The 27,450-nt window shown below is 37.0% G+C and overlaps 1 protein-coding gene across 1 annotated transcript in view; it reads right to left on the bottom strand.

The window, feature by feature from the left end:
• arhgap15 (Rho GTPase activating protein 15) overlaps nt 1–27,450 on the bottom strand; it is a 741,895-nt gene that overhangs the window by 346,103 nt on the left and 368,342 nt on the right. The window contains exons 8-9 of the mRNA XM_043694095.2: nt 8,760–8,855; nt 6,621–6,750 (exon numbers count right to left, since the gene is read on the bottom strand). Coding sequence (XP_043550030.1) covers nt 6,621–6,750; nt 8,760–8,855 — 226 coding nt within the window. The remainder of the gene's footprint in view (nt 1–6,620; nt 6,751–8,759; nt 8,856–27,450) is intronic.

The following is a 27,450-nucleotide window of genomic DNA, read 5'->3' as shown; positions in this document are numbered from 1 at the left end:
CCTGACAAAATGAAGTTTACTATGAAGTAAATGCTTCAACTAAAAATTAATATAACTTTCCAAAATAAAGACTAATCTAAAGAAAGCATTACTTTATGTGAAATGCCATTGGCTTAGATGCACGCCTGAAAACATTCCATTAAATTTAATAGTGGTCTTAAGTATCCCTTTCTAATATTATTCCTCTGTCTAAGTCACAAGATTCAATTGTTTAATTGAAAGCTGCAAATATTTACCATTGCTGTGTGTAAATATGTGCAAAGTAAATGAGAAAAATATCATTGGTCTCTAATAAATGTTTTAATTAAACTTTCCAAATACTATTTTTTTCACTGACGTTTGTTAGAACATCAAGAGTCTTCAAAGTCAGAGTGACATTTTTGGGAGCATACTGCTTTCACTCCATTAAATTCTTTGTGCAAACAATCTCCCTGGCAGACTACAGGATTTGCTAATATGGTGGTCTCCAATGATTTGAGATCCCATGTCAAAGTCAGTGATCTAGAAAATAAAAAGTTTTAATCTATGGTTTAAAGGGCTTAGTGTTTGGTAAACAAGATCAAAAGAAATGTTGAAAAAATAATATTTGAAGTTTGACTGAATAGCAATACTTGCAAAAATATTGTCTTTCTGAATTGAAGATCATCAAAACGATTGAAAAGCTTTTGTCTCATCCTTCAATCATTCAGCCTATCCTCAATGGGTCTCTCTCAATAGTCAACTGAGCATGCTTAATTGGAATGTGTTATGAGAATATGCTTCTTTTATAGCAAAAGCAGCATGGGGGATAATTCTATAATGCATTGAGGTCCTTCCCCAATAAAAAGCTACTGCTAACTCTCATTTCTTAAGCCAATACATGGTCAAGCTCATTGCTGTTTAACTGTTGAAAATGCTTCAGTTGACAAATAATGGTTAATTGCTACAAACTGTTGTGTGTTGAGGTGAATAACATTTACACATGATCAAATAGTGCCTCTAAAATGCTTGAACTCCCACACTCAGTTAATCAAAACAAAAGTGACGAAGACGAAAGAAGTTTACAGAAGTTAGGTAACTCATATGCATAAAAGTAGCTGGTTTGATTCTAGATGTCACCATTTAAAAAAAAGTCACTGTTAATACTAACAATTACAGATTTCTGAACAGATTTCCTTTGAATAATTCTGATGAACCAAAGACAACAGAAATGTTTGCTGACTTGTTTTCTGCAGAGCAAAACAAACAGTGTAAATCTACAGGGGAACAGAAGAAAGAATAAAAAGACCAAGGTAAGTGTTTCAAAGCAAACATTCATTAAATGATGCACAAATTATTCCAACATTTAAACATGGTTTTCTCAGCATGATGAAAAGAGGATTAATCATCAAATATCAGTCTGATTTCAAATGCCAGGTTTCAACATAAGCTGATGGGAGAAAAAGGCAACAACAAAGAGGGCAGGAATAGTACAGAGCACCACAGGGAGTACTTCTGATTTGAGCTGCAAAAGGATTTCTTTGTTGAAACCTTTCTCAAAGCAAACATCAGTACCACATAACTGCAATCAGCAGCATTTACCAAATAGCCTACCTGTCTATAAAGTCTAATTCCCCGCGCATCACAGGAAGCCTTTAAAATTCCATGTATAGAAAAAAAAGACACAAGTTTAAGGATTAACTATGAGGATGACAATTACAAGTTTTTCTTCTTTTTACGAGTATCTTGAGCTAAAGTTATTGAACAAAATCCTCAATCTTGCTATAACCATGTGGGGACTCATTTGAAAGCTTGATTATTCCTTTTTGTTTGCCATATAAGGCAAATTTACACTATATCAAAATTGTATAATAAAACATCTGAACAAAACTGCAAATAACAATAATGCATAACAATACCTCTACAGTGATAGCTATTTTAGCATTCTTAGCAACTGAAAACCTGTGACATAAATAATTTAGAGGCATAAGCTGAATCCAAAACACATGTTTTGGTTGTTTTGAAATATTGTCAAGGTGACCTTGAGAAAAATAATCATGGATCATGTGCTTAACAATGTTTGTAATCAGTTTACGAAGGCACATCAGCATCATTGACATATCAAACCATTAATTAATACAAAAGTCTAAAAATAATTAATTACTGTTCATAGAAATCCAGCACCCAGCCCAACAAGCTTCTACATATGACATGCTGTGTCACTGTACTGTAAGATCCCACTCCACTGCAGGCTGCTTAGCTGAGAAATCCTATCCCTTTACTGATAGCCAAAAGGCCTTATGAAGTTTCAAAGTTGGAATCTTCAAAGACTCACCTCAGGTTTGTTATTTTGGGAGTGAAGTTGAATTTTCTGACTTGCTCAAATCAGAATTAAAATGTAAGAAAGCCAACTTTAACGGTTGTTGGTTCTGATGAGTGCAGGATAAAAACCTTCGACTTCATGGCTCTTTTTAGCAAAGTTTATGTTCTGTCGTATCAAACAAGCATTTACTTCTGAGTCTGACTTAGCACCAATGATAACAAGATATATCACCAAAAGAGAAACAGAATAAAACTTGCTTTATATGAATCAATTGTTCGATTGGAAAATGCATGGAGTAGCATCATGCAATCTAATAAGCTGTTTACATGATTTTTCTATGTATCAATATGCTCCCCATCAAGTATTAAGCAAAATATTAATGACATCTGCCAAAGGAACACTGAAATTTTGAAATCTTGAATTGAGGGTCAATAATTCACAAGCACTTCAGCCTAATCTAAATAAAAATTGCTAATGCGTAAGTCACGGAAAGAAAAACTGGTCAGGTTTGCATGATGCCTGTGCCTTTTGAAACATTCCAAAGAGGGCACTAGTTTAGCTTTAACAGTGTCAGCAGTGCATTTTTCACCATACTTTGGCAACGCTATAGCTGTGTTTTAAACATTGGCATATTTGCCATCCCTCATGTGAGCAACCTTATGTCACAGTATTTTTCAAAGAATCTGAAAATGTCAACATTTGATTAAAAAATGTAGACACATGAAAGTGGCAGAAAAAGGTAGGTAATCCTCAAAGAACACATTTTCAAATAGAGCAGAATCTAGACATGGCTAGCAATGCCACCAATTATCATGCCTTATATTTTATGTATGTTTGTGATTGTAAGAAAATCATTCGATGGGAATGACAGAACACAGGACTTAGCTGTAGGAGAAGGACATTCAGCACTTATTTAATTTGATCATGGTTAATCAGATTGTCATCACAGCTCCACTTTCCTATCTGCTCCCATAATCCTTATCTTCCTTGTTTAAAAATCACTTATCTAATGATTCCTTGAATAAATTCAATGGCCAAGCCTCCACTGCTTTCTGGAGAAGAAAATTCCACTTACTAGTGACCCCTGAAAAATATTTCTCTTCATCATCATCTTAATAGGAGGCTTCATTTTCTTAAAGTTTTTCCCTTCGTTTATTCATCAACAAAAGAGGAAACATCCTCTCAGTATTCAACTATACAAGTCATAGCGTCATAGAGTCATAGAGATGTACAGCATGGAATCTTACATAAGTTATCATGATCAGCTCTCACCTTTCTAAACTCCAATGGTTATTGACCTAAACTGCAAGATCAACACTTCATCCTAGATAAGGATTGAGTAAACCTTCTCTGAACTGTTTTGAATGCAGTTCTATTTTTTTCTTCAAATGAGACCAAAATCTTATATAAAACTTCAAATGTGATCTCACTTAAGACCTGCACAGCTTCAGAAAAAAATCCTGACTATTGTTCTTAAATGCCATTGGAATCAACACCAATATTCCCTTTGCCTTCCTATTTATTCACTGTACATGCTTCTTTAGCTTCTGGTGATTCATGTGTCAGGACACCCAGATCTCGATGTACTACCTAGATAAGCAGTCTACATTTACACAGTAGACTTTACACAATAGCATGCTTTTCTATCCTTCTTGTTAAAGTGGACAAGTGTACATTCTCTCATTTTATATTCCAACCATTTTTTTGTCCAATCACCTAACCTGTCCATTTCACTTTGCAGACTCTTTACCTCATCTTGACAACTTACAATTCCAACCTATCTTGGAATCATCAGCAAATTTAGTTACCATGTATTCAGTACCTCCATCCAAGTCATTGATATAAATTGCAAATGGTTGATCCTAATGGGTCCACTACTCTTTGCTAGCCACCTTACAAAAACATTTATACCTGTAGTGTGCAAACTGTTCGTGAACCAATGCTTTATCCACATTGATACGTCATCTCTGGCACTGTACGCTCTTACCTTACTTTGTAACATTTCATGTGGTACATTATCAAGTCTTTCTGAAATATAGCACTGTATTGAATTTTAACATAGAATCCCTACCATGTGGAAACAGGCCATTCAGCCCATTAAGTCCAGAGTGACCCACGAAAGAGCATTATACCCCAACTCACTCTCTACCCTATCCTTGTAACCCTGCAATTCCCATGGCTAATTCAGCTAGCCTGCACATCCCTGTAGAATATAGCAATTTAGCTTTGCCATTCCAACTAACTTGCATATCTTTGGGCTGTGGGAGGAAACCGGAGCACCCAGAGGATACCCAAGCAGACATGAGGAGAATAGGCAAACTCCACACAGATGGTTGCCCGAAGCTGGAATAAAATCTGGGTCCCTGGTGCTGTGAAGCAGTATTGCTAACCACTGAGTCACCATGCCACCCAACTGCTTATATCTGTAATCTTTACCATAATGTGTGATGATAGCCTTGCAATCACAGAAACATATCCATTTGTTGCAGTGATAAAAATATTTTTTAAAGTTGTAATTGGGCTGCTATTACTTTGGCCTCACGGTGTTAATGATTTTAGTATAACCACTTCCATTTGATTCAAAACTTATTTAAAGCCAGAACAAATATAGAATAGCCACCATACTTATCAGTGCAATAAAAATGCAAAAGCATTAATCCATCATCATAAATTCTGTTAGTTTACATTCAAAGAACACAGTTGCTGTTATAACAAAGCACAGAAGTATTATTTCAGCATATAGTTCCTCTATTGTTTTAGTTTAGAACTCAGGGAGTAATTTTTACCATAAACTATTAGCGGCATTGTCTGAAAGACCAAATAAATCAAAAAAATATCAGAAATAGTTTTTCATCAATACAGAAGCCACCAAGAAAAGGACAAGAAGTGATGGAACAATACTCAAACAATACTTGTCCACAATACTCAAAAAACACTTTAAATATTCTATAAAAGCAAAAGCAGTTTGATATCAGAAATAATTCAAAAATGAGCGATCGAAAAAGATTTAAAAAGCCTCCTAGATTATTCCTAATTCCAATTGAAAAGGAATTCTCCTCTAAGGTGATTGATGACAGTGCCAGGGAATACACCAATGTTTATTGCTTCATTTATTCTCTATACTAGACCAAAATATATTTTACAACATATACTTTTGTTAAAATACATTGCAATAAGAATTGTTACAACAAAGCTATTTTATCTAATTTTATTAGATCACATATTGCTCTCCTTCATATATCTCCTAGGTGGTTCTACTTTCAAGTACATTTTGAAAGTCAGTTACCGTATCAACTTAACAGCTAAGATTTAGACAATGGTAGAAGCTGTGACAGAACCTCAAAGTCTGATATAATTTATTTGTAATGGTTTCACTTAACCAATAAATTGTCTGTCTAGTGATCTGGATTTATACAAACGCCCTTGCAGAATCTGCTAAATAATAGCAACAAACTTTGACCTTGGGTGCAGATGTCTGCAATATCTTAGGTAAACTAAATGAGAATGAACACTGACAGTTTAGAAGTGCTTATTTGCTTATCCACAGTCCCAGCAGACACTATAGGGGATTAGGAATACTTTCAACTTCCAGCAGTAAGGAATCATAATGTTGAACATTTCTATGCAGCACAACAGAACATAAAAGAGCCAGAGAATTCTTTTGCTGAGCAAAGCATTGCACATTTTTTCAGATGATTAGTTTGTGTGTTTTTGTTGTCTTCACTGTGATTTTCCAACATAAACGTGAACGGTTATCATTGCCATAGCTGTTTTAAGTAATTCAGGAAGGACTGGTGGTTACCATTAGCTCCTGTTGATTTTATTTTTGTTTAGAATTGTAAAGAGTGGGTGGTTGAGGGGGTAAAGGGAAAAACTGGGAGTGTTGATGGAGGGGGAGGGTGTGGTATTGGGGGGGCGTGGTACAGAGGGTTTGGTGCTTGGTCTTGGTGGACACTTTCAAAAGGAAGGAGAAATATATAACTATTCATTAAATAATGAATTTGACACAAATTTTACCAAAGATAAATGTGAACATCAAAACCTTTTCCTTCTAAGCAACACACCATCTTGACTTGGAACTGTATTGCTGTTGCTTCATGTCATTCAGTCATAATCCTGGAATTTCCTCCCTAACAGCCCAATGGACAGTAACAGTTCAAGAGTATGGCTCATCATCACCTTCTTGAGGGCATTTAGGGGTGTGTAATCAATGCTTGCTTTTGCCAACGATTCTCTCATGAACAAATAGAAAATAATTAATACATTTGCAGAATACGATTCCATGTGACTTTCCAAAGAGAAGCTTACATATGAGATATGACAATGCTAAATTACTTACTTATTGATTTTCTGTGTTCAGGCTTTGCTTCTTTTGTGTTTGATTTGCTGTTGCTGTCACCCTCATTTCTACTCAGCTCTTCACTGCTTGAGCTTTTCCAGATACTGAATGCTGTTGTGGAGGTTCCCTTCTTTGACCGTAATGTCATTAATAGATAGATAAAAAAAGGAGACATACTCATTACCACATTTGTAAAACTATAATTATAGTACATGTGTCAATGGTCAATTTTAAATAAAATTGTGGTAGATAAGAGTAGGTGTAATAATGCACAGTGACTTAACTTTGTTGCCTCTGATTTATTCCAAAGCAAATTCCCATACAATATTAGATCACAAAGGGATTACTCTATAGCAAAAGAAGGAAACTGAACATTCACATGTAACCTAGCATGCCTGGCATGCCATCTACCAGCTCTTCCATTAATTCCTTTGAGTGGATGTGTGATCAAATATCTTGATTGTGAGTTGGTGTGTGGTGGTTGAGAAAGAGGAAAAAGAGAAACATTTTGCAAAATGTAAGTTGGTGGACTGCACCATGAACAACTGAGAAGCTCACAATGATACAGTTTGTATTATTTCACCTGATTAGGCACATGAACTGAAATAAAACTCCACCTTAGAGGTTTCCAAATTGGACATCAACCCACAGTTTCCTATCACACCCACTATTCCCACCACATCATTCGGTTAAAAAGTTACAACATCCTTTACATGACAATTTATTTCATTAATAGTTTCCTCTATAATCTCTACAGTGTGGAAGTAGGCCACTCAGCCCATACTAACCCTTCAAACAGGGACCCACCCCATCCCTGCAACCCTGTGTTTCCCATGGCTAATCCACCTTACATACACACCATGGGCAATTTAGCATGCTGATCCACCTAACTGCACATCTTCAGACTGTGGGAGGAAATCAGAAATCAAAATTGCAATTAATAAAAAAGGATGGTCAGTAGGATTCTGAAAAATCTCAGTGATAAAGCACATTCATGGCTTTGAGTCCGAAAGTTGTAGTTTCATGTCTTGGTCTTAAGCACAAAATCTAGGCAGATATTCAGTGTCCTAGAATACTTACCCCTCAAGAAACAGGTTACCCTGTTATTATCTTATTTTGGGGAATTTGTTATAGGTAAGTTGAGAATTACTTTTTTCAAATAAATATAAAAGTAATTCATTATCTCTAAATCATTTTAGGATGTCTAGCATTTGTGAAAATATGATATAAATGCAATTAAATTGAGGAGGTGCTGAAAAAACTTAGCAGTTTGGGTAAAATCTAAAGGGAGAAGCTACCTGATTTGCGAGAATTTGCAGCATTTTCTGTTTCTATTTGAGTATTTCCACAGCATTTTGCCTGTATATATGAAAGTCCTTTTATTTTTCTAACTTTAACTCTTGTAAGAAGGAACTTACTTCTATTTAATGTCCAACTTAATTAATTTAGTTATTTCTTAAATTCTATTGTTTGTGAGTGTGTCACGAGAGAGAAAAAAACAGAATAAGTAACATGGAACTGATTGTGGTGCTTCTAATGCAGAAACACTTCAGTTGAAAGTATTTCTGTCAGCATTAAAGGTGCTAAATACTATCAGTTAAAAATGATATATGATCTTATTGAATCAAAATGGAAAAGATGGGGCACACAAATAAGAATGAATGTGTCTGTTCATGTCAACTATGGAGAACTCATGCTTATTTCCAAATAACTATCTATGAATGAATTTCAAATAGTATTAGTTCGCTGATGGTAGTGTAAAGTCAGAGTACAAATTTATGGGTTACATGTTAATGTGCTGAATTTGATGCACACGATAAATGCACATTATGTCCTATTTGAGTAATTTCAGGTCTGTTTTAAATTTAAAAACATCATGCCAAACCATTTTATAGAAAATATGCAAAGAGGGATTAACAATGCCACAGGGAGCTATAAACAAAAGAAACATGGTCTAAAGGGGCCGATCAGAGCTTGAGAAACTCAGGAAATATATGGGAAAGTATTTTTTTGGCAAAAAATCTAAAAATGTTTATTGTGCAACTTCTAAGACAGATTGAACAAATACACATCTCCTTTCATTTGATTCCAAGAGAAACTATTTTAGTTAATGTTAAGAGTTAAAAGCATTATACGTACCAATTTATCAATCACATGTCTGATAGCCTGGTACCAGTCATGTATACTATCATCATCTGAATGTAGAAGAAATTCATTCCCTGAGATGGTGGTGAGCTGTGTCAAGAAAAAAAAGGAAAAACAGTGTGTAATTTTGTTTAATGCTGTAAGAAACATAAGAATAGCACTGCAATGTAATGGGTCACCATGTTATGATCCTAAATCCACATTAGTGAAAAATAACATAGTAATTGCTCCCAAAAATGACTAAAGTTCATCTAATTCTTCTTGTTCTTGTCATCACATGATACAATGAAAATTGGAGACCAATCAATGCCTTTTTGGCAATCCACTTTAAACTACTTATTACGTACACATCTGTCCAACACAGTGAAGGGAATATTACATTTAACCAGCTGTTTCAGTTCACTTTTTAACTTTAATTTTAAAAGAAAAAGTTCATATGAAAGTAAAACAACAAGTACACATTCTGTGACCATTTTAAATTAAAATATAAACACATTTTTTCTTACTTGCTAAGTAGTTGATGGCTGCCCTTACATTGAGCATTTAATGTTTATTTAAATGAAAAAGAACGGATTGTTCAATAATGAAGCACACAATAAGTGCCAGAACAATTGAAAAGGAGCAGGTTAATTACAACTCATCTATGAAAGTAAAATCCAAATTACTTCTTTGAAGTAACTTCATAAACATTATGTAAAACTTTAATTTGCAATATAGGTGAAGGAGAACATAAAGAAATTATATATGTTTTTGTTTCTCCTCTACAATGCAGGCTTTTTGGAACTTTTCTTTATTCATACGCAGGATATAGACATTGCCAACTCGCTCAGCATTTATTGCACATTTCTAGATGCCCTTGAGAAGGTACTTGTGAGCTGCTTTACTGAATCACTGCAATACATTTGTTTTAAAGAGTGTTCATGTGGTGTAGTGGTAATGTCCCTACCTCTGAGACCTGCTCTAGAGATGTGTCATAACATCTCTGAAAGGTTGATTAGAAAACAAGTACAAAATAAAAAATGGCTTAGATACACCCACGTTGCCATTAGGGAGTGAGTTCTGTATCTGTTGCCTTTGTCCCTGTAGATGATAATGGTTATAGTTTTGGAAGGAGCTGTTGCAGAGCCTTTGTGAATTTCTACAGAGCATCATGTACACTGCTGCTACTGAGAGACAGTGCTGGTTGGAGTGAATATTGGTGGATGTTTTGCCAATCAAGAGAGTTGCTTTGTCTGGATGGTGTCAATCTTTTGGAGTGATGTTAAGAGCTGCACTCATCCAGGCAAGTGTAGAACATTCTATTACACTCTTAACTTGTGCTCTGTAGGTCGTGGACAGGCTTTAGGGAGTCAGGAGGTGAGTTACTTACCACAGTATTCCTAGCTTCTGATCTGCTCTTGGAGCCATTTTGTTTATGTCACTAATCCGGTTCAGTTTCTGGTCAATAGTCACAAACAGATGGTTGATCATTGAGGGTTCAGTGATAGTAATGCCACTGAATGTCAAGGGGTGGTGGTTAGGTTCTGTCTTGTTAGAGATAGCCTTTGCTTGATATGTGTGGTATGAATGTTACTTGCCACTTGTCAGCCCACACCTGTCAAGATCTTGCTGTATTTGAATATTAAGTATTTCAGTATCTGAGGATTCGTAAATGGTGCTGAAGATTGTCCAATCATTGCCCTTACTTCTGACCTTATGATGTTGGGAAGATCATTGTCGTAGTGGCTGAAGATAGCATAGGATACCATCCTGAGGAACTCCTGAACAGATGTCCTGAAACTAAGATGACAGACTTTCAACAACCACACTATATTTCTTTGAGCTAGGTGTGATTCAAATCAGTGGAGAATTTTCCCTAATACACATTGATGCCAGTTTTGCTAGAGCTCTTTAATGCTATATTTAGTTAATTGTAGCCTTGATGTCAAAAGTAGTTACCTCACCTTGACAATTTAGTTGTCTTTGTTTGAACCAACCTTATAATTATGTCATGAGCTGAATGGCCCTGGTAAAACCCAAACTGAGTTAGGGTGAACAGATTATTTCTAAGCAAGCCCTGGTTGATAACACTCATCATTTTACTGATGATTGAGAGTAGATTGATAGGGCAATATTATGGTCAGGTTGGGTTTGTCCTGGTTCTTGTGTACAGGATATACTTGAGAAATCTTCCACATTGTCAGGTAGACACCACTGTTGTAGCTGTACGCCAACAATTTGGATGGGGTGCAATAATTGCAGGAACACAGAACTTCAGCTCTAATGCTGAAATGTTGTCAGGGCTCACAGCGTTTGCAGTATCGAGTACCTCCATTTTGATATCATGTGCAATGAATGAAATTTCATGAAGATTAGCATCTGTGATCCGAGGGACCACTGGAGGAGGCCAAGATGGATCATAAGACCATAAGACCATAAGACATAGGAGTAGAAGTAAGGCCATTCAGCCCATCGAGTCCACTCCGCTATTTAATCATGGCTGATGGGCATTTCAACTCCACTTACCCGCATTCTCCCCATAGCCCTTAATTCCTTGTAACATCAAGAATTTATCAATCTCTGCCTTGAAGACACTTAGCGTCCCGGCCTCCACTGCACTCCGCGGCAATGAATTCCACAGACCCACCACTTTCTGGCTGAAGAAATGTCTCCGCATTTCTGCTCTGAATTGACCCCCTCTAATTCTAAGGCTGTGCCCACGGGTCCTAGTCTCCCCGCCTAACAGAAACAATTTCTTAGCGTCCACCCTTACCAAGCCATGTATTATCTTGCAAGTTTCTATTAGATCTCCCTTAACCTTTTAAACTCCAATGAGAACAATCCCAGGATCCTCAGCCGTTCCTCATATGTTAGACCTACCATTCCAGGAATCATCCGTGTGAATCTCCGCTGGACACGCTCCAGTGCCAGTATGTCCCTCCTGAGGTGTGGGGCCCAAAACTGAGCACAATACTCCAAATGGGGCCTAACCAGAGCTTTATAAAGCCTCATCCTCTCAGCACTTCTGGTTGAAGTCTGTTGCAAATGCTTCAGCCCTATCTTTTGCACTGCTGTGCTGAGTTTCCACATTGTTAAGGATGGGGATATTTGTGGAGCCTCCTCCTCCAGTAAGTTGTCTAATTGTCCATCACCATTCACAACTTTATATGGCAGGACTGCCGAGCTTAGATCTGATCCATTGGTTGTTAAATCACTTACGCCTTATACAGTTTGGCACACAAATAAATCACTTCTGTACATCACTTGCGCCTTATACAGTTTGGCACACAAATAGTCCTGTTTCATAGATTCACCAGGTTGACAGCTCATTTTTGGGTATGCCTGGTGCTACTTCTTGCATGCACTCCTGCACTCTATATTGATGTAGGCTGGATGAGAGAAGGATAGTAGTTCCTTTCCTAAAATTTGGACATCAGTGAACCAAATGTTTATGTTATGAAAATAGATTCTTATTTTGTGATTTACTCATTGAATTTATCACATGCCTGGTGGGATACAAACCCTGGTCCTCAGTATGTTCAGACAGGTTGGGGTGGGTACACAGAGGTACAGGCACATCTTGATCATCCAACAGCCACATAATGAGATGGTCAGGCAGATTTTGATATGGGCACGCTTCACCTAAATCTGACTAGAGATGATTTCTATTTTAAAATTGTATCCTTTACTGGTTGTAGAACTCATTTGCAGTTTTGGTTACACACAGCAGTTTGTGCATTTTTGCCAAATGAGCAGTCCTTTGAAGTGGGAAGTTCAGATATGGCCTGATACTTTGTTTCTGGTGCAAAGCATTTCCTGACCTCAAAGGAAAACTGCATCCCTTTGCTTTTTGCTCCCAGACTGATGCCGTTTCTCTGTCCTTGACCACTGCCTTCCATGCAACATCTAACTTTCGGCATTGAACATAAATAGCTTCCACTAGCCCTTCTTGAGCTTTTAACAATTGACCTGAATAATACTGAGTGCCTGAAAATTATTTGGACCTTATCACTTTATGCTATTTTGGGAAAAGATTAACATATGAACATAAAAATCAGCAGCAGGAGTAGGCCATTCAGCCTCTTGAGTCTGTTCCACCAATGAATAAGATTATGACTGATCTGATTGTCACCTAAAGTCCATATTCTTACCTACCTTTTTCATTCACTAGACTAAAACATATTCAAGGACTTGCTTCCACTAAGTTTTCAGAAAGAGAATTTCAAAGTCAGAGACGTTTGAAATGAATTTGTATCTCATCCAGAACTGGAGGGCATGTCAGACAGGCAGTTCACATTGCAGAGGCAGTGGATGGTTAAAGAGTGGTGATGGACAACCAGACTTAGCTGTCATCAGTATACTTATAATACTGATGCTATGCCTTTAAATCAGATCATCAAGGGCAATATGTAAGTGGGCAATTGTAGGAAACAAGGCAAATTCCTTAAGGTAAAGGTGCAGGGTAGGGAAAATAAATCATCCCAGGGTATTCACTGGTTATGATCAAGTATATAAAAGTGGAACAAACTGAGTATGTGGAAATGAGACATCTAAGGATGACCAAATATAAAATTGATGAGAGCCTACAGAATTCTTAACAGGATCATTGAGGGAGATGCAGGAAGGATGCTTCTCCTAGCTGTGAGGTCACTTAAGATTGAGATGAAGTAGAACTTCTTCACCAAGAACATGGCGAATCTTGGGAATTCTTTTTCCCTAAGAGCGTGGACACTCAAGCATTGACTGCATTCAAAATGAGACTGATAGATATCTGGATATTGACAGGTATCAGGATTGCTAGAAATTGGCATTAAGGTGAAATAATCTTGTTGAATAATGGAGCAGGCTTGAGAGGCTGAATACTGCTCCTATTTCCCATGTTCCTATAGTTATTTGGCATACATAACATTCAAAAGATTAATTGTCTTTATCTGTTTCAAGCATTATTGAACAAACATGTTTATTTTGGAGTACAACCTTGTAAGATACAACCCCATGGTTAAATTGTTCTGCAAACAATGCAGTATTTGTATTATTATAGTATAATGAAACTTTATAACCTCTGCAGCTTCTATGATGATGGTGGAATCTTTGAGTGACCTTTAAATTAACCACCGCTTGTGAAGTTACTTTTACAAATTCATGCTAATATTTGTGTACAAAAAATGTCAAACGTGGTGTAATTCTGAACAATGTTTTTACATATTGTGGAATATGCTGATCACATGGAATACAATATTAATTAGTTAATTTATTAACCCAATTTGAGTGTGCTCGATTGTTTCTTCCTGATACCTGGAGTATTACCTCCAGACAGGAGTGGATAACAGACCCACCCATAGACTTTGTGAGGAACAATCACTCCCTCTCCTTAGTGACTTGCAAGATATTTATTTCTAAGATGAAAGAAGGCATCCAACCTTCCCACTGGCCAGTATTTCTTACCTGTAATATATAACTTTGAGACTATTGAAAATTATGATGTTGAATAAGGAAAAGTGGGAGTATCAACATAAATTGGGATACACAAACTTTAGGACTCATAGAGTAATCCAAACTTCAATGAGCAATTAATGGATGCAAGATGTGTGATTTATATAGATATATTTATACATAGTTTAATATCATTTATTTTAGAGTATGGATTTTGAACTAGTGACATGTGGGTTTTCAGTTTTACGTACAAGGAGGTTTAATGGTTAACTTGCAAGTAATGACTATTCTTAACCAATAGGAGAGGGAGAGTTCTTGAGGTGATTACAGGGATAATGGGAATTTGCTTGCATTGAGAGAATGGACAGAGTAAATGTTGAAAAGCATTAGCTTGCCTTTGGTTTAAAGGATCAGGATAATTTTGTATAGAAGAAAAATCTGACGCTTGGAAATATTTTGCTTTCTGTTCACAAAAGTCCTGGCTGAAGTTAAATGTATGAAACAGTTTCTTCTGAAGAAAGAGCTAGTTCAGAAAAATTAGGAAATAGGTTAATAAGAGTTTTAGTTTGCAAGTTCAAAATCAAAAATGTTTGGTTAGAATACTGAAGGAGAAAGTGAGGACTGCAGATACTGGAGACCAGATTTGAAAAATGTGATGCTGGAAAAACACAGCAGGCCAGGCAGCATCCGAGGAGCAGGAGAATCGACGTTTCAGGCATAAGCCCTTCTTCAGGAATGAGGCTGGTGTGCCAGGCGGGCTGAGATAAAAGGTAGGGGGGAGGGAATTTGGGGGAGGAGCACTGGGAATACAATAGGTAGAAGGAGGTGAGGGTGAGGGTGATAGGCCGGAGAGGAAGTGGGGGCGGAGAGGTCAGGAAGATGATTGCAGGTCAAGAGGGCGGTGCTGAATTCGGGGGTTGGGACTGAGATAAGGTGGGGGGAGGGGAAATGAGGAAGCTGGAGAAATCTACATTCATCCCGTGTGGTTGGAGGGTTCCTACGCAGAAGATGAGGTGCTCTTCCTCCAGGCGTCGTGTGGTCAGGGTCTGGTGATGGAGGAGAGATGTAGAGGAGACAGGCCGCCTACTTGCGGAACATTTCAGGGAACACCTCAGGGACACCCGCACCAACCAACCCAACCGTCCCGTGGCTGAACACTTTAACTCCCCCTCCCACTCCGCCAAGGACATGCAGGTCCTTGGCCTCCTCCATCGCCAGACACTGACCACACGACGCCTGGAGGAAGAGCGCCTCATCTTCCGCCTAGGAACCCTCCAACCACATGGGATGAATGTAGATTTCTCCAGCTTCCTCATTTCCCCCTCCCCCCACTTTATCTCAGTCCCAACCCCTGGATTCAGCACTGCCCTCTTGACCTGCAATCTTCTTCCCAAGCTCTCCACCCCCACCCCCTCTCCGGCCTATCACCCTCACCCTCACCTTCTTCCACCTATCGTATTCCCAGTGCCCCTCCCCCAAGTCCCTCCTCCCTACCTTTTATCTCAGCCCGCCTGGCACACCAGTCTCATTCCTGAAGAAGGGCTTATGCCCGAAACGTCGATTCTCCTGCTCCTCGGATGCTGCCTGGCCTGCTGTGTTTTTCCAGCATCACATTTTTCAACTCTAGAATACTGAAGGGGTTATTTGAAGCAGAAAACTATGTAAACTGAGTTTTGTGACTACTCAACAAAGAGGCTATCAAACGCTCAAGCTAACAAATTGAACAAAATAGTTAAGTTAAACCTATACGCATGACAGAAAAGTAAATTCTCTCTGAAGATTGAGGACTGCATCATCGATTGCAGGAAGCCAAGGGAAGTTCCTTGGGGGAGTTACTGTCCATTTTGAAATCTTTCAGATTGTGATACATGTAAATAGCCTCGTTGATTCTGTTTTATTTTCATTTCTTTTGCATAATAAACTTCTATTCTATTATTACATCCAAATCTGCAACATTATATGCCTGTGCTTGAATGAAAGACCACTTTGTTAAATAAAAACAAAAATAAAATGATCCATCAAGCCAAATTTCAACCTGGGATTTGACTTTTCCAAGGAACAGCATCAGCTGGGATCATAACAATATATTTTACCAAAACAACAGTAATCGAGTTGAAAAGGGTTGAAGCATTTTGAAGAAGAATATGGTAATGTGTATATTTTCAATCATTTTATCAAGTTCATCTGTGTTTTCATTGCAGTTTTTTTTTAAAAAGTGTCTTTTTCTGTAACGTATCACATAATATTTATGATACTATGATAAAATAACATTTACTTGTAAAACTGTGCTTAAAAAAAAGCAGTGGCTCTAAATTCATATCCAAAGGAATCACCAATGGATTTATGGATCAAAGTTTTTATGTAATGGGTTAGTGATGAATTTGCTCATGTCTATAATGGTCTATTTCATATATTAACAATCTAAGTCATGCTTTAAGGGGAAAGATCTCAGTGAAAGTCAAAAACTTGCCAATTATAAAATCAAAATTATTAAATTGCATATTATGAAAAAGGACAAAGAGTTAAAACCATAAAAATAGCTAAAAGCACTAATTGAACACTATCTCAATTTAATAAATGCATTTTGCTGCATGTTGGTTCTCTATTGCTCAAGAAAGTAAAACCTCATAGCTGACGAGATCTTTGAAGGAACATATTGCTGCAAGTTATACCCACTAGTCAAAAAATGCAGGCAAGCATAATAATTAAAAGGAAACACAGCATTTTCAGCCAAAATGTAAAAATAAGTGTTGGAGATATGCTTCTGTATAGTTCCCTTGTAAACTATAATACTGCACAGATTGTGAAGATTGACACTGAATCTGGTGCTATCATTCATTATTGCCATGTCACTCAGCTTCTTGGCTCACTCAAGCTCAATCTGTGACATGTTTGTGATTATCATACTCATTTAGTAACTATATGGCATATGGAACACAAATACTATTTAGCTGCTTAGGGTTGGGTCATTCGCTTCTAAAATGCCACCAAACTGGAATAATTTAATGTCCGCATTACACTTACATGAGGCTCCAAAACCAAACAAAAATCAATAATCTCAGTCTTTTAACTACTTGATGTTCCCAGAGCACTTAAAATACAGCATTTAACTGAAAAAAAAAACCCACAACTGAATATGAGTCACAGATTGTGTTTAAAGACTTGGTTCATAATCTGCACCTAAGCAACGGGTAGTAGGTTTAATAAGCAATAAAAACCAAAACAAAATCAGAACTGTTTTTTGGCCCCAGAACATTTATGGGCCACAACTATCATTGCTAAATTATGAAGGCATTAATGACTGCAATTTAAATGTTCATTTTTGCATCAGAGGTATGATGAAGACCAAGATGCCTTAACCAATAGAAATCAAACAGAAGTCTTCTATCTCCTTAAAATATTTCTGCCATCACTTTAAAAAGGATTTGATGGTGCAAGTATAAAATATCAAAAACTTCAACTTATACAAGTTCAACTTATACAGTATCATTCAAAACATACTTTGCTTTTAATTCTGCATAACATTGATATACTTCAATCAGAATATCTAAGGGGCCTAATTTCTGCTGTTTACTGAAGCTAATATTCACAGATAAAGTAACTCTTGAACAGTAGTGGAACTCAATAGCATTTTTGCCATGCCTTTCATTGTAAATATTCTAATGCAAATTAACATGTAACATGGGGCAGCACAGTAGCTCAGTGGTTAGCACTGCTGCCTCACAGTGCCAGGGACCTTGGTTTGATTCCCGCCTTGAGCGATTGTCTGTGTGGAATTTGCACATTTTCACTGTGTCTGTGTGGGTTTCCTCTTGATGCTCAGGTTTCTTCCCACATTCAAAGATGTGCAGGTTAGGTGAATTGGCATGCTAAATTGCCCATAGTGTTAGATGTGTTATTCAGGGGTAAATGTCGGGTCGGGGAATGGGTGTGGGTGGGTTACTCTTCAGAGGGTCAGTGTGGACTTGTTGGGCCAAATGGCCTGTTTCCATACTGTAGGGGATCTAATCTAAATCTAGAATTAGTATGCTCACTGATTGTTAACTGTTTTATTAGCAATCTATATGAAACACACAGGATTAATACAGCACTGAATACATTCCTTTGAATTACTTGTTCCTAATTCATTCATGGGATGCAGGATCACTGGCTGGCCCAGTGTTTATTGCCAATCCCTATTTGCTCACAAGCCAGTTAAAGGTCAATTGCATTGCTGTGAGTCACATGTAGGCCAGATCAGTTAAGGTCAGCATTTTCCTTCCCTAAAGGACATTAGCAAACAAGATAGGTTTTTCCAACAATCAACAATTGTTTCATGGTCATCATTATATCCATAATTCCATGATTTGGAGATGCCGGTGTTGGACTGGGGTGTACAAAGTTAAAAATCACACAACACCAGGTTATAGTCCAACAGGTGACCTGTTGTTGTGTGATTTTTAACTCCGTAATTCTAGAATTTTATTGAATTAGAGTCCTGGTGACCCAGATCCCCAGAACTTTCCCTGGATTAACAGTCTAGCAACAATACCATGAGGCCACCACCTCCTCTTTGGCTTTTATTACAAGAAAATTTAAGTTCAGAAATAGAGATATCTTATTGCAGTTATACAGAGCCTTTGTGAGGCCACATATGGAGTATTGTATGCAGGTTTGATCTGCCTACCTCAGAGAGAATATATTTGCCATAGGGGGAATAAGGATCATTAGGCTGACACCAGGAATGGCAGGACTATCTTCTGAAGAGAAATTGGTTCAACTTGGCCTGTATTCATTAGAGTTTATAAGAATGAGGGAGGACCTGATTGAAACACAAAACTCTAACAGGGCTAGACCAGGCTAGATGTAGGGAGGAAGTTTCCTCAGTTGGAGCCCCTAGAATCTGGGGTCACAGTCTCAGAATACAGAGTAAGCCATTTGGGACTAAGATAAGGAATCATTTCTTCATTCAAAGCTATCATTGAAGTTTGTGGTGACCAGGCCTCTGGATATATTTGATATAGAGCTTTAACCTTTTTGATATTAAAGGCATCAAGCGATATGGAGAGAAAACAGGAATATGGGCATTGAAATAGATGATAATCCATGATCAAATTGAATGGCAAAGCAGGCTCGATGGGCCAAATGGCTCATTCCTGTATTTTTCCCTAATAAGGACACCTCACATATCATTATTTGCTTGAAGCAGTGTATTTGACTTATAGGCTTCTGAGATGGTCTGTAGCATTAATATTGATGTAGCACAGTACAATACAGTGATATGTCCACTTTCAGTGTAACTGAAACATTTATTTCTTCCCACTGTCACAAACTGCCTGTTTCTTCCATTGTACAAAAAAGCAAGCTAAAGCATAGAGGGTGGCAGCCTGCAACTGAACGCTTAATACCTTGTGTGTTAAGAAAGCAATGTGACTCACACGGAGCCTGGCAGCCTGTAATTCAGTGAAAACATCAGTGTGCACTAAGAAAGCATGAAAGAGAATAAGATGCTTATGGCCATGGCAGCTGAAATGCTTCTTCATGTGTAGAAGTATACGCTGTGTGGCTGACCTATACAAAGTGACCTGACAGAAGCTTGCAAATCATCAATGTCTGTCAACTCCAAAGAAAAAGGTTGAAAGTCAGCAGTGGTGGCTGATTTGGTCCAACAGTAGGTATGATGATCCGAGGAGGCTGCGGGTTCTCTGATGCTGAGTTGCATACTTGAAGCGTTAAGAAGGATGGTGACAATTGAGCATGTCGTGACACAGTTCTGAAGAAGCAGTGGCATGATGGCTGAGGCAAGCATTTAGTGTCCAGGTGCCACTTTGTTTTACCTGTTGGCAAATCGTGTTGTCTATCTTCTCAGAAGAGGAGAAGAGAATGAAAATTTGGTGTGTTGGGATTTTAATAAAATGAAAATGGTTGGAGTTAAGGTAGTCACCACTCAAGGACAAGATTCTGAAATCATCCTTTCACACTTGAGGGAAAAATCAGGAGAAAGAAATAGAAATCTTATTTTTTAAACTTTTGCCCTATTTTGTCGCCATAATCACCATTAAGCTTGTCCCACCTGGCATGGCAGAATTCCACCCTTTTTTCCTTTGATAGCTATTTATTTTCCATTTCTTCACTGAACCAAAATAAGATCTATTTATCCATGGCTTATCCCACTTGCACCCCAAACTTACCTAAGTGTAGCTGTAACATCTGTTCCTTGAGTTTTGGTCTAGTATTTCATTAGTGCCCTTGACATGGATCAAAATACTGTTGTTTAGCAGCAGAATAATTTAATGCCAGGATTTTAAAGACAATTTACTTTAACAAGCACAAATACTGCTGTAGAAATCATTTACAATCAATAAATTTTTTTCTTTCATTCTGTCTAATCACCCTTCTGGGATCAACAGAATGTTTATTTGGTGGGATTACTGAACTGTGTTGTGTTAGTATCCAAATTGTTCCCTCTATTATTGTACTGTTGCCATTCTGAACTTCTGCCACTTTTAGAAAGGGATTTATGCAAACTCTTTAGCACCCCCTAGTAATGGGCACTGGACATTTTAATTTACTGGCAGTTTAATTGTTCCTCAAGAAGTTTCTTCAGTTTGCAGGCCTATGAAACTATCTTGCACACTATGTGTAATGGTATACTTACTTGCAGAGTTGAGAAAGAAAAGACGTGTATTAAGAATTTTCATAACCCCTGAAGTTTCAGCGTGGCTTGCAGTCAGTTCAAGACTTTTAACCCACCTAATTTGCATTGAAGGTTCCATGGTAAGACTGATTTGCTCACGTGGTTAGAGTGTGATGCTTAGTAACATTGACAGTGCAAATTAAATCTCCATACCATTTGAAGTAATTTGTGGACCTTGATTCATCTACTTGTCTCATTGTGATATCATAGGATCATAGACAGGCTTTGTGAAATAGAGGTGTGTGGAGAGCCATAATTAGCAAACTTCAGATCATCTAGGACACTTCATTAAGTGAGAGGAAATTTAATAAATAGTTATAAGATGAATGGATAGGTAAACTATATTTAGTGGTGTTGTTTGAGGAATCAGTGTTGGCTAGAGCAACAGAAATATTCCCTATGCTTCTTCAACATCATGGAATCTTTTGCACTCACTTGACAGAATAACATGACTTCAGTTTAATGCCTCAACATAAAGATTGCATTCCTAGCAATGTTGCAGTCTCTCAGCTTAAATAGTATAGAGTGGTGCTTGAACCTAATTGTCATTCAAGTATTTTGGATTGTGAAGAGGACGTAGGAAGTAAGAAATGCATGAATTAGGAATTGCTCATCTTACCTAATTGAGGTGGGACAATTTGTCAGCACTTATTCCGGGAGTTTTACACATAACTTTCTGTTTGGGAACTGAACCTCTGATGTCTGTGTATCAGATATTGTTATGGCCAATAAAGTTGTAATTTTTAAAACACAAAGTATTTTTGTTGATTGTCATGCTATTTTCACATTTATCAAAACAAAGATTCCATTTTCATTTTGACAAAACCAAAAGTTCCTCTCATGTTCTTCTCCTTAACGATGTTAGCATGAATATTTCCGTGAGGCAACCAAAGGAAATAAATGGGTATAGCATCTCATCATCCATAGAGGGTGTTATAATGTTACTACATTCATTGAAACGTGAGATTGTCTTCATATTTTATGTATTATACTGTGAGTGTTTTATGTGATTATTGATTTGGCAAACATTAACATTTCCAAAAGAACCTTTCTTTTTCTGTTTGAGTACTTATTTATTGCTTGACATGTATCACCTAACAAATCTACAGTTCATATCTGTACTGCTAATAATTGAAAGCAAATAAAATTACCATTTTGGTTACTGTAATAAAAGTAAAAATGCCATGTACCCTTCCATGTAAGATAATAATAACTACCTATTTTCTTCAATTCTAGCTTGGAGAGTCTAATAATGGAATTGGTGAAAACAATTATGAAATAGGGCTAAAATGACAGTTCTTTTCAGTTTGGATTTGTAGAGTCAGAGACTGGGAGAATATAATGAAGTGCATAGGCATCTTATATTTCCACTAATCTACATCTGCTTGATAGCAGAATGGAGCTGAATTAACCCGAGCATAAGTGCAATTATTAACATAGAGCACTTCAGGGATTGTGCCATTTCAATTGTGCCTGACATTCTGCTCCTTTGCACTGTTGCATCTTAGCAATTCTTACTAGCCAGTTCCCCAAAGAGAATTTTTAAAAAAGTACTGGAAAATGAACAGAAATTAATAAAAGTAAAGCAAGATGTTAAACATATTCTTAATTTGTTGTAACTACTTTTTTTAAGGAGTGTGAACAGGAAGACTTTGTTTTTCAAATAATGTCATAATCATGGCCATTTTAAGAAATCAAAGTTATCATTCATCTAACTTTTCTAGTAAGCAGTGAGAACTAATTACATTATTGTGGGATGAGGGAAGTGACTCAGAGTTACTGTCCCTTGATACTGTGAAATAACTGAACTGACATATCAAACTGTTTTAACTTTAATTGTACACATTACTTCAACTTCCTCACACTGTCAAACTCAGTAACTCCTCTGGGGCACTTGAGCTGGGATCACTAACACTATTTAAACAAAAACATTCTTAAAGAAATCAACTGGGAAAACATGCTTAATGTTGACTCTTTATGACTGTCTGCTGTCCACAAATACACTGATGATAAGACTCATTCATATATCTTAAATGGGAAATCTATATTTGAGACGTAGTCATGGGGAAAAGGTGTGTCAACTCTCAGAAAGGAACCCAATATTAGTGTGCAGTTGACAGACTGAGTCACACAAATATATGAGAGCTCAGTATAAGCAAATAAGAAACTGGATTCTCGTGGGATTGATAATGCTGGAATAAACAAGAGTTAATGATATCATCTACCATGCTGATATTGCATGGACTGAAAGCTCAGAAGCCCTGTTAAAAAGGCCAGGTTTTGGCCAGAGTTGAGATTCAACATTAGCATGCCTGTCCCCAGCTGTTGCATGTTGGAGAGTTTACAACTTCTGATTCATTGTAATAATATGTATTTACACTGTATATAACCCCTTAAGTGCTGATTGCACAGATCAAGTTCATACATAAAAGGTCTTCTGGCATCATGATCATTGGATAGCCATAAAATAATAATTCAATCTTCAGGCTAAACCAGAGTGTTTTAAGAAATATTGCACATGGACTGCCAATTACATTCTGTTGTTCTTTTTTTTTCTCTTTTAAGTTCTATTTGACATGATGTTGCCTTTGTGGTTTTTCATTGTGATATTCATTTAATCTCTTATGAAAATGTATTTTTAAGTTGCTGTTAAAATGAATAAATGAACAAACTAATCAAAACAGAGATATCTTGTGTTACGCTATTTGGGCTATATGCAAGTCTCAAGGTTAATTCTAATGCACTGCTCCATTTAAAATTATGTGTAATAAATGCAAAAGATGAATTGCCATTTTGGGGAGATGGTGGCAAAGTGGTGATTTCATTGGTTTAGTAATCTAAATGTTGAAGTTAAAGTTGTGGGGATATGGATTTAAGCCTCAAATGGAAGATGACGAAATTTGAATAAAATTTGCAATTTAAAAGTTCTTGTTCTTTAGAGAAAAAATCTGGTGTACTCATTCAGTCTGACCTACACATGATTCCAGAACCACAGTGATGTGGTTGACTCTCAACTTTCTTGTGAAAAAGATGAGCAAGCTATTCAGTTCAAGGGAAACAATGGATAGGTAACAAATTTGTTGATTTTGCCAGAAATGCCCAAATCTCATGCAGAGATAAATCTAAAGTCGATATTTACTTTCCTTATAAATTAAAAACCTGAAGTTATAGCTGGATAGTTGGGTAAAGTGCATCAATAATGAATGGCAATGTTCATAAAAACATTATGCTCATTTCCTGAACCACTATGCAGATTTGAAATAAATTCTTAATGACTATTATTTGGTCTAATATAAAGTGGTAGTGTTTCACTTCTGTTGAATGTTTTGTTGACAATTGTTGGCAGTTACAGATATTGGATGCCACAGCACTCCATTCAGCCATATGGGAAGTCAGTCATGAATGGGCAGGTCAGTGCATTGGTCAGTGTTTTGAGTATAGGAGTTGAGATGCCTTGTTGCTGCTGTGTGGGACATTGGCAAGGCCATTTTTGGAATATTGCATTCAATTCTGGTCTCCCTGTAATAGGAAGGATGTTAAACTTGGAAGGGTTCAGAATAAATTTACAAGGAATGGAATGAGATGCCAGAGGAAGTAGTGGAGATCAGTACATTTACAACATTTAAAAGGCATCTGGATGGTTATATGATTAGGAAGCATTTGAAATATAGATATGGGACAAATGCTGGCAAATGAGATTAGATTAATTTAGGATATCAGGTCAGTATGGACAAGTTGGACTGAATGGTCTGTTTCTGTGCTGTACCACTCTATGAGTCTAAGTTAGATCATTGTAGTCTTACTGGCAAAGAACATATCAAATGCCATAGATTTGTTTGTTAGCTGATAGCATGATTAAATTTGTTTACCGGTAGATGAAGAACACAAAATAATCAATATATATATATATTTTTAAAAATGCTAAATTAACAAGAAACAGAAAGCAATAGGATAATTCATTGAAAATTGGAATCCAAAAGAGTTTAGACATATAAGAAATGGAAACAAAAAACTAGTATTTAAAAAAAAATCTTTTTTACTCTAAAAGAAAGAAGTGATATCGAGAAGCAAGTCAAAATTGGTTAAAACCCATGATGCATTTCTTTTGGAGGACAAAACCATGCATTGTACCTCTCTGGGATGACTCTGAGCTCATGAAATCCCTGTTGTAATGAACATCTGAAAACATGTGGCACAGTGGCTCAGTGGTTAGCACTGCTACTGCATAGTGCCAGTGACCTAGGTTCGATTCCAGTTGAGTATGACTGTCTGTGTGGGTTTTCTCCCATGGTTCAAAGATATTCAGGTTAGGTGGATTAGCCATGCTAAACCTCCCATTGTGTCTAGGGATATGCAGGCTATGTAGATTAGCTATGGTGAATGCAAGGTTATAGAGGGGTGTCTCTGGGTGAGATGCTCCTTGGAGGGTCACTATGGACATGATGGGCTGACTGGCTTGCTGCCACTCTGTAGGAATTCCATAAAATGCAAGTTGGATGTAGATGTTTTAGGAATGCTGATATGGAAATGTTAAATCTTTTATGCAGTATGACTAAGAGAACACAAACAATTGCCATAAGTTGTTGGACATAGTTCAAAACTTTCACCAGTGATCTTCCAGGCAAAATACATTTACTGATGATAATTTATCAGTAATATAACTTCCAAGCCTTGACAAATGCAACGTTATACATAGAAGTCAGTATGCAAGATAACAAACAATGTTATATAAAGAGCATGAAGGCTGGCTGAGTTATGTATGCAGAAAGCTATTGTCACTGTTTTATAAGGAGCTCGAAAAAATAACAACGAGAAGGATGTGAATAAATGTAATGGCTTGTCACGCCTTTCTGTTGTACAGACATTGCACTGCATGTGCTAGCAAATGGTACTTCAACATAAAAGTCTTCAAAACACACTCGGTACAATGAATATCAGTAATTATATTAACTGGAATGGCAAATCTATTCTGAAGTTTGACTCCCGTCTGCAGTGGCAGACATAGCATCATAAGGGATTAGAATAAAATGAATTGTCACAGCACAGTGTGAGACCATTCAAATCATTATATTGGTGCTGACTTTCTGCAAGAGAAATTCAGCTAGTCCCATTGTCTGATCTTTTCCATAGCCCAGAAATTTTTTTTTTTCCCTTTTCAATTAACTATTTTATTCCCATTTTGGACACCTTGACTAAATTTGCCCCACCACACTCTTAGTCAAATCCCACCCACCTTTTTTTGTCGAAAAGCATATTTGCTCATATTGCCTTTGCTTCATTCACTCCTTCACCCGGTTTCTCAATGCTTCCAACAAAAGGAACAGTCTTCCTTATTTATTCTGAACAGATCTCCCAGGATATAGAGAAGTCCACTCAAATCTCCACTTAAACTTCTCATCTTTAAGAATATTAGCTCCTGCTTCTCTAATCCATTCATCCAACTGATTCCTTGGAACTATTCACATAAATCTTTTCTGCATCCACTCATTTCCTAATGTTTGGTCTCCTGATGATGTGTTAACCTTGAAATGTCTGCTCTCTTGCTTCTCAGATGCTGCCTGACCTGCTGTGCATTTTCCAGTGCCACACTTTATCAACTCCAGAATCAAACACAATGCTTCAGTTGATACCAAACTAGTGCTTCATAAAGGATCATCATAACTAGTGTGCTGTTCTATTGTTTGCCTTCATTTATAAGGCACAAGATCCATAACCTTTCTTAGCCATGTTCTTGATCTCTGTGACACGTCTTCTGATTTAAGCACATGTTCTCTGAGATCCTTCTGCTCTGGTTGCCCTTTTAGAATTGCAATCTTTATGTCACATAATTATAGTTGTTTTACAGTTAACTTTATTGAATAGCATGGAAAATTCTGTAATTACGACTGTCACACAGTTCCATTTAAGCTAAAACCTTAATTGAAAACTAAATTGGCAAACAATTGGAAAGAATTACTTGCTCAGATTATCAGATGTTTAACAAGTTGGGCATTCGCACACAATAGAGCTTTTTGTGTGCAAATAATAGACAGTATGTGTTAACAACATAGCAAATTTTTTAAAATTCTGAAGTGAATATTTCAGTAATTTGCTGATATTTTCAAAAGTACATCAACAACAATGGCAATTCTATTGGGTAGCAACTGTGGCAGTGAATGTTGACTCCATGTTTACTACCATTGCATTGCTGCTCATGCCAATGAAGTTTAACTTTTCTCATACTAATAAAACTATTTTAAAATCCTGCTTTGAAATATCTGTATGACATGAAACTATTTAGCAAATGCAATGTGTGAATTCAATAGATCAAATAACAAAATCTAAAAACAACAAATGTTCAAAGTGGAACACTGTTTTCCAACAAATGCAGGAAAACCACCTTATAGTGGCTCCTGGATGGTTTACAATCACACAGGGTATCACATTACATGAGACAATTTCATTTCTTGGTGAGGAAACATAGGTTGAACACGAGGAATTAACTTAACCAGCCTATGTTCTTCTTTCAAAGAACTATGATACAATATCAATAGAAGCCACTAAACCATCACCTGTGTGTATTTTTGCTTATAACCTATTTATGAGGACAATTGCCAT

The sequence above is a fragment of the Chiloscyllium plagiosum genome, unplaced genomic scaffold, assembly GCF_037043375.1.
Source record: "Chiloscyllium plagiosum isolate Xiang-an unplaced genomic scaffold, Cpla_swu_hap1 HiC_scaffold_7, whole genome shotgun sequence".
Lineage (NCBI taxonomy): Eukaryota > Metazoa > Chordata > Chondrichthyes > Orectolobiformes > Hemiscylliidae > Chiloscyllium > Chiloscyllium plagiosum.
Note: the sequence above shows the minus strand (reverse complement) of the source record. Positions and strands in the feature narration are given on the sequence as shown.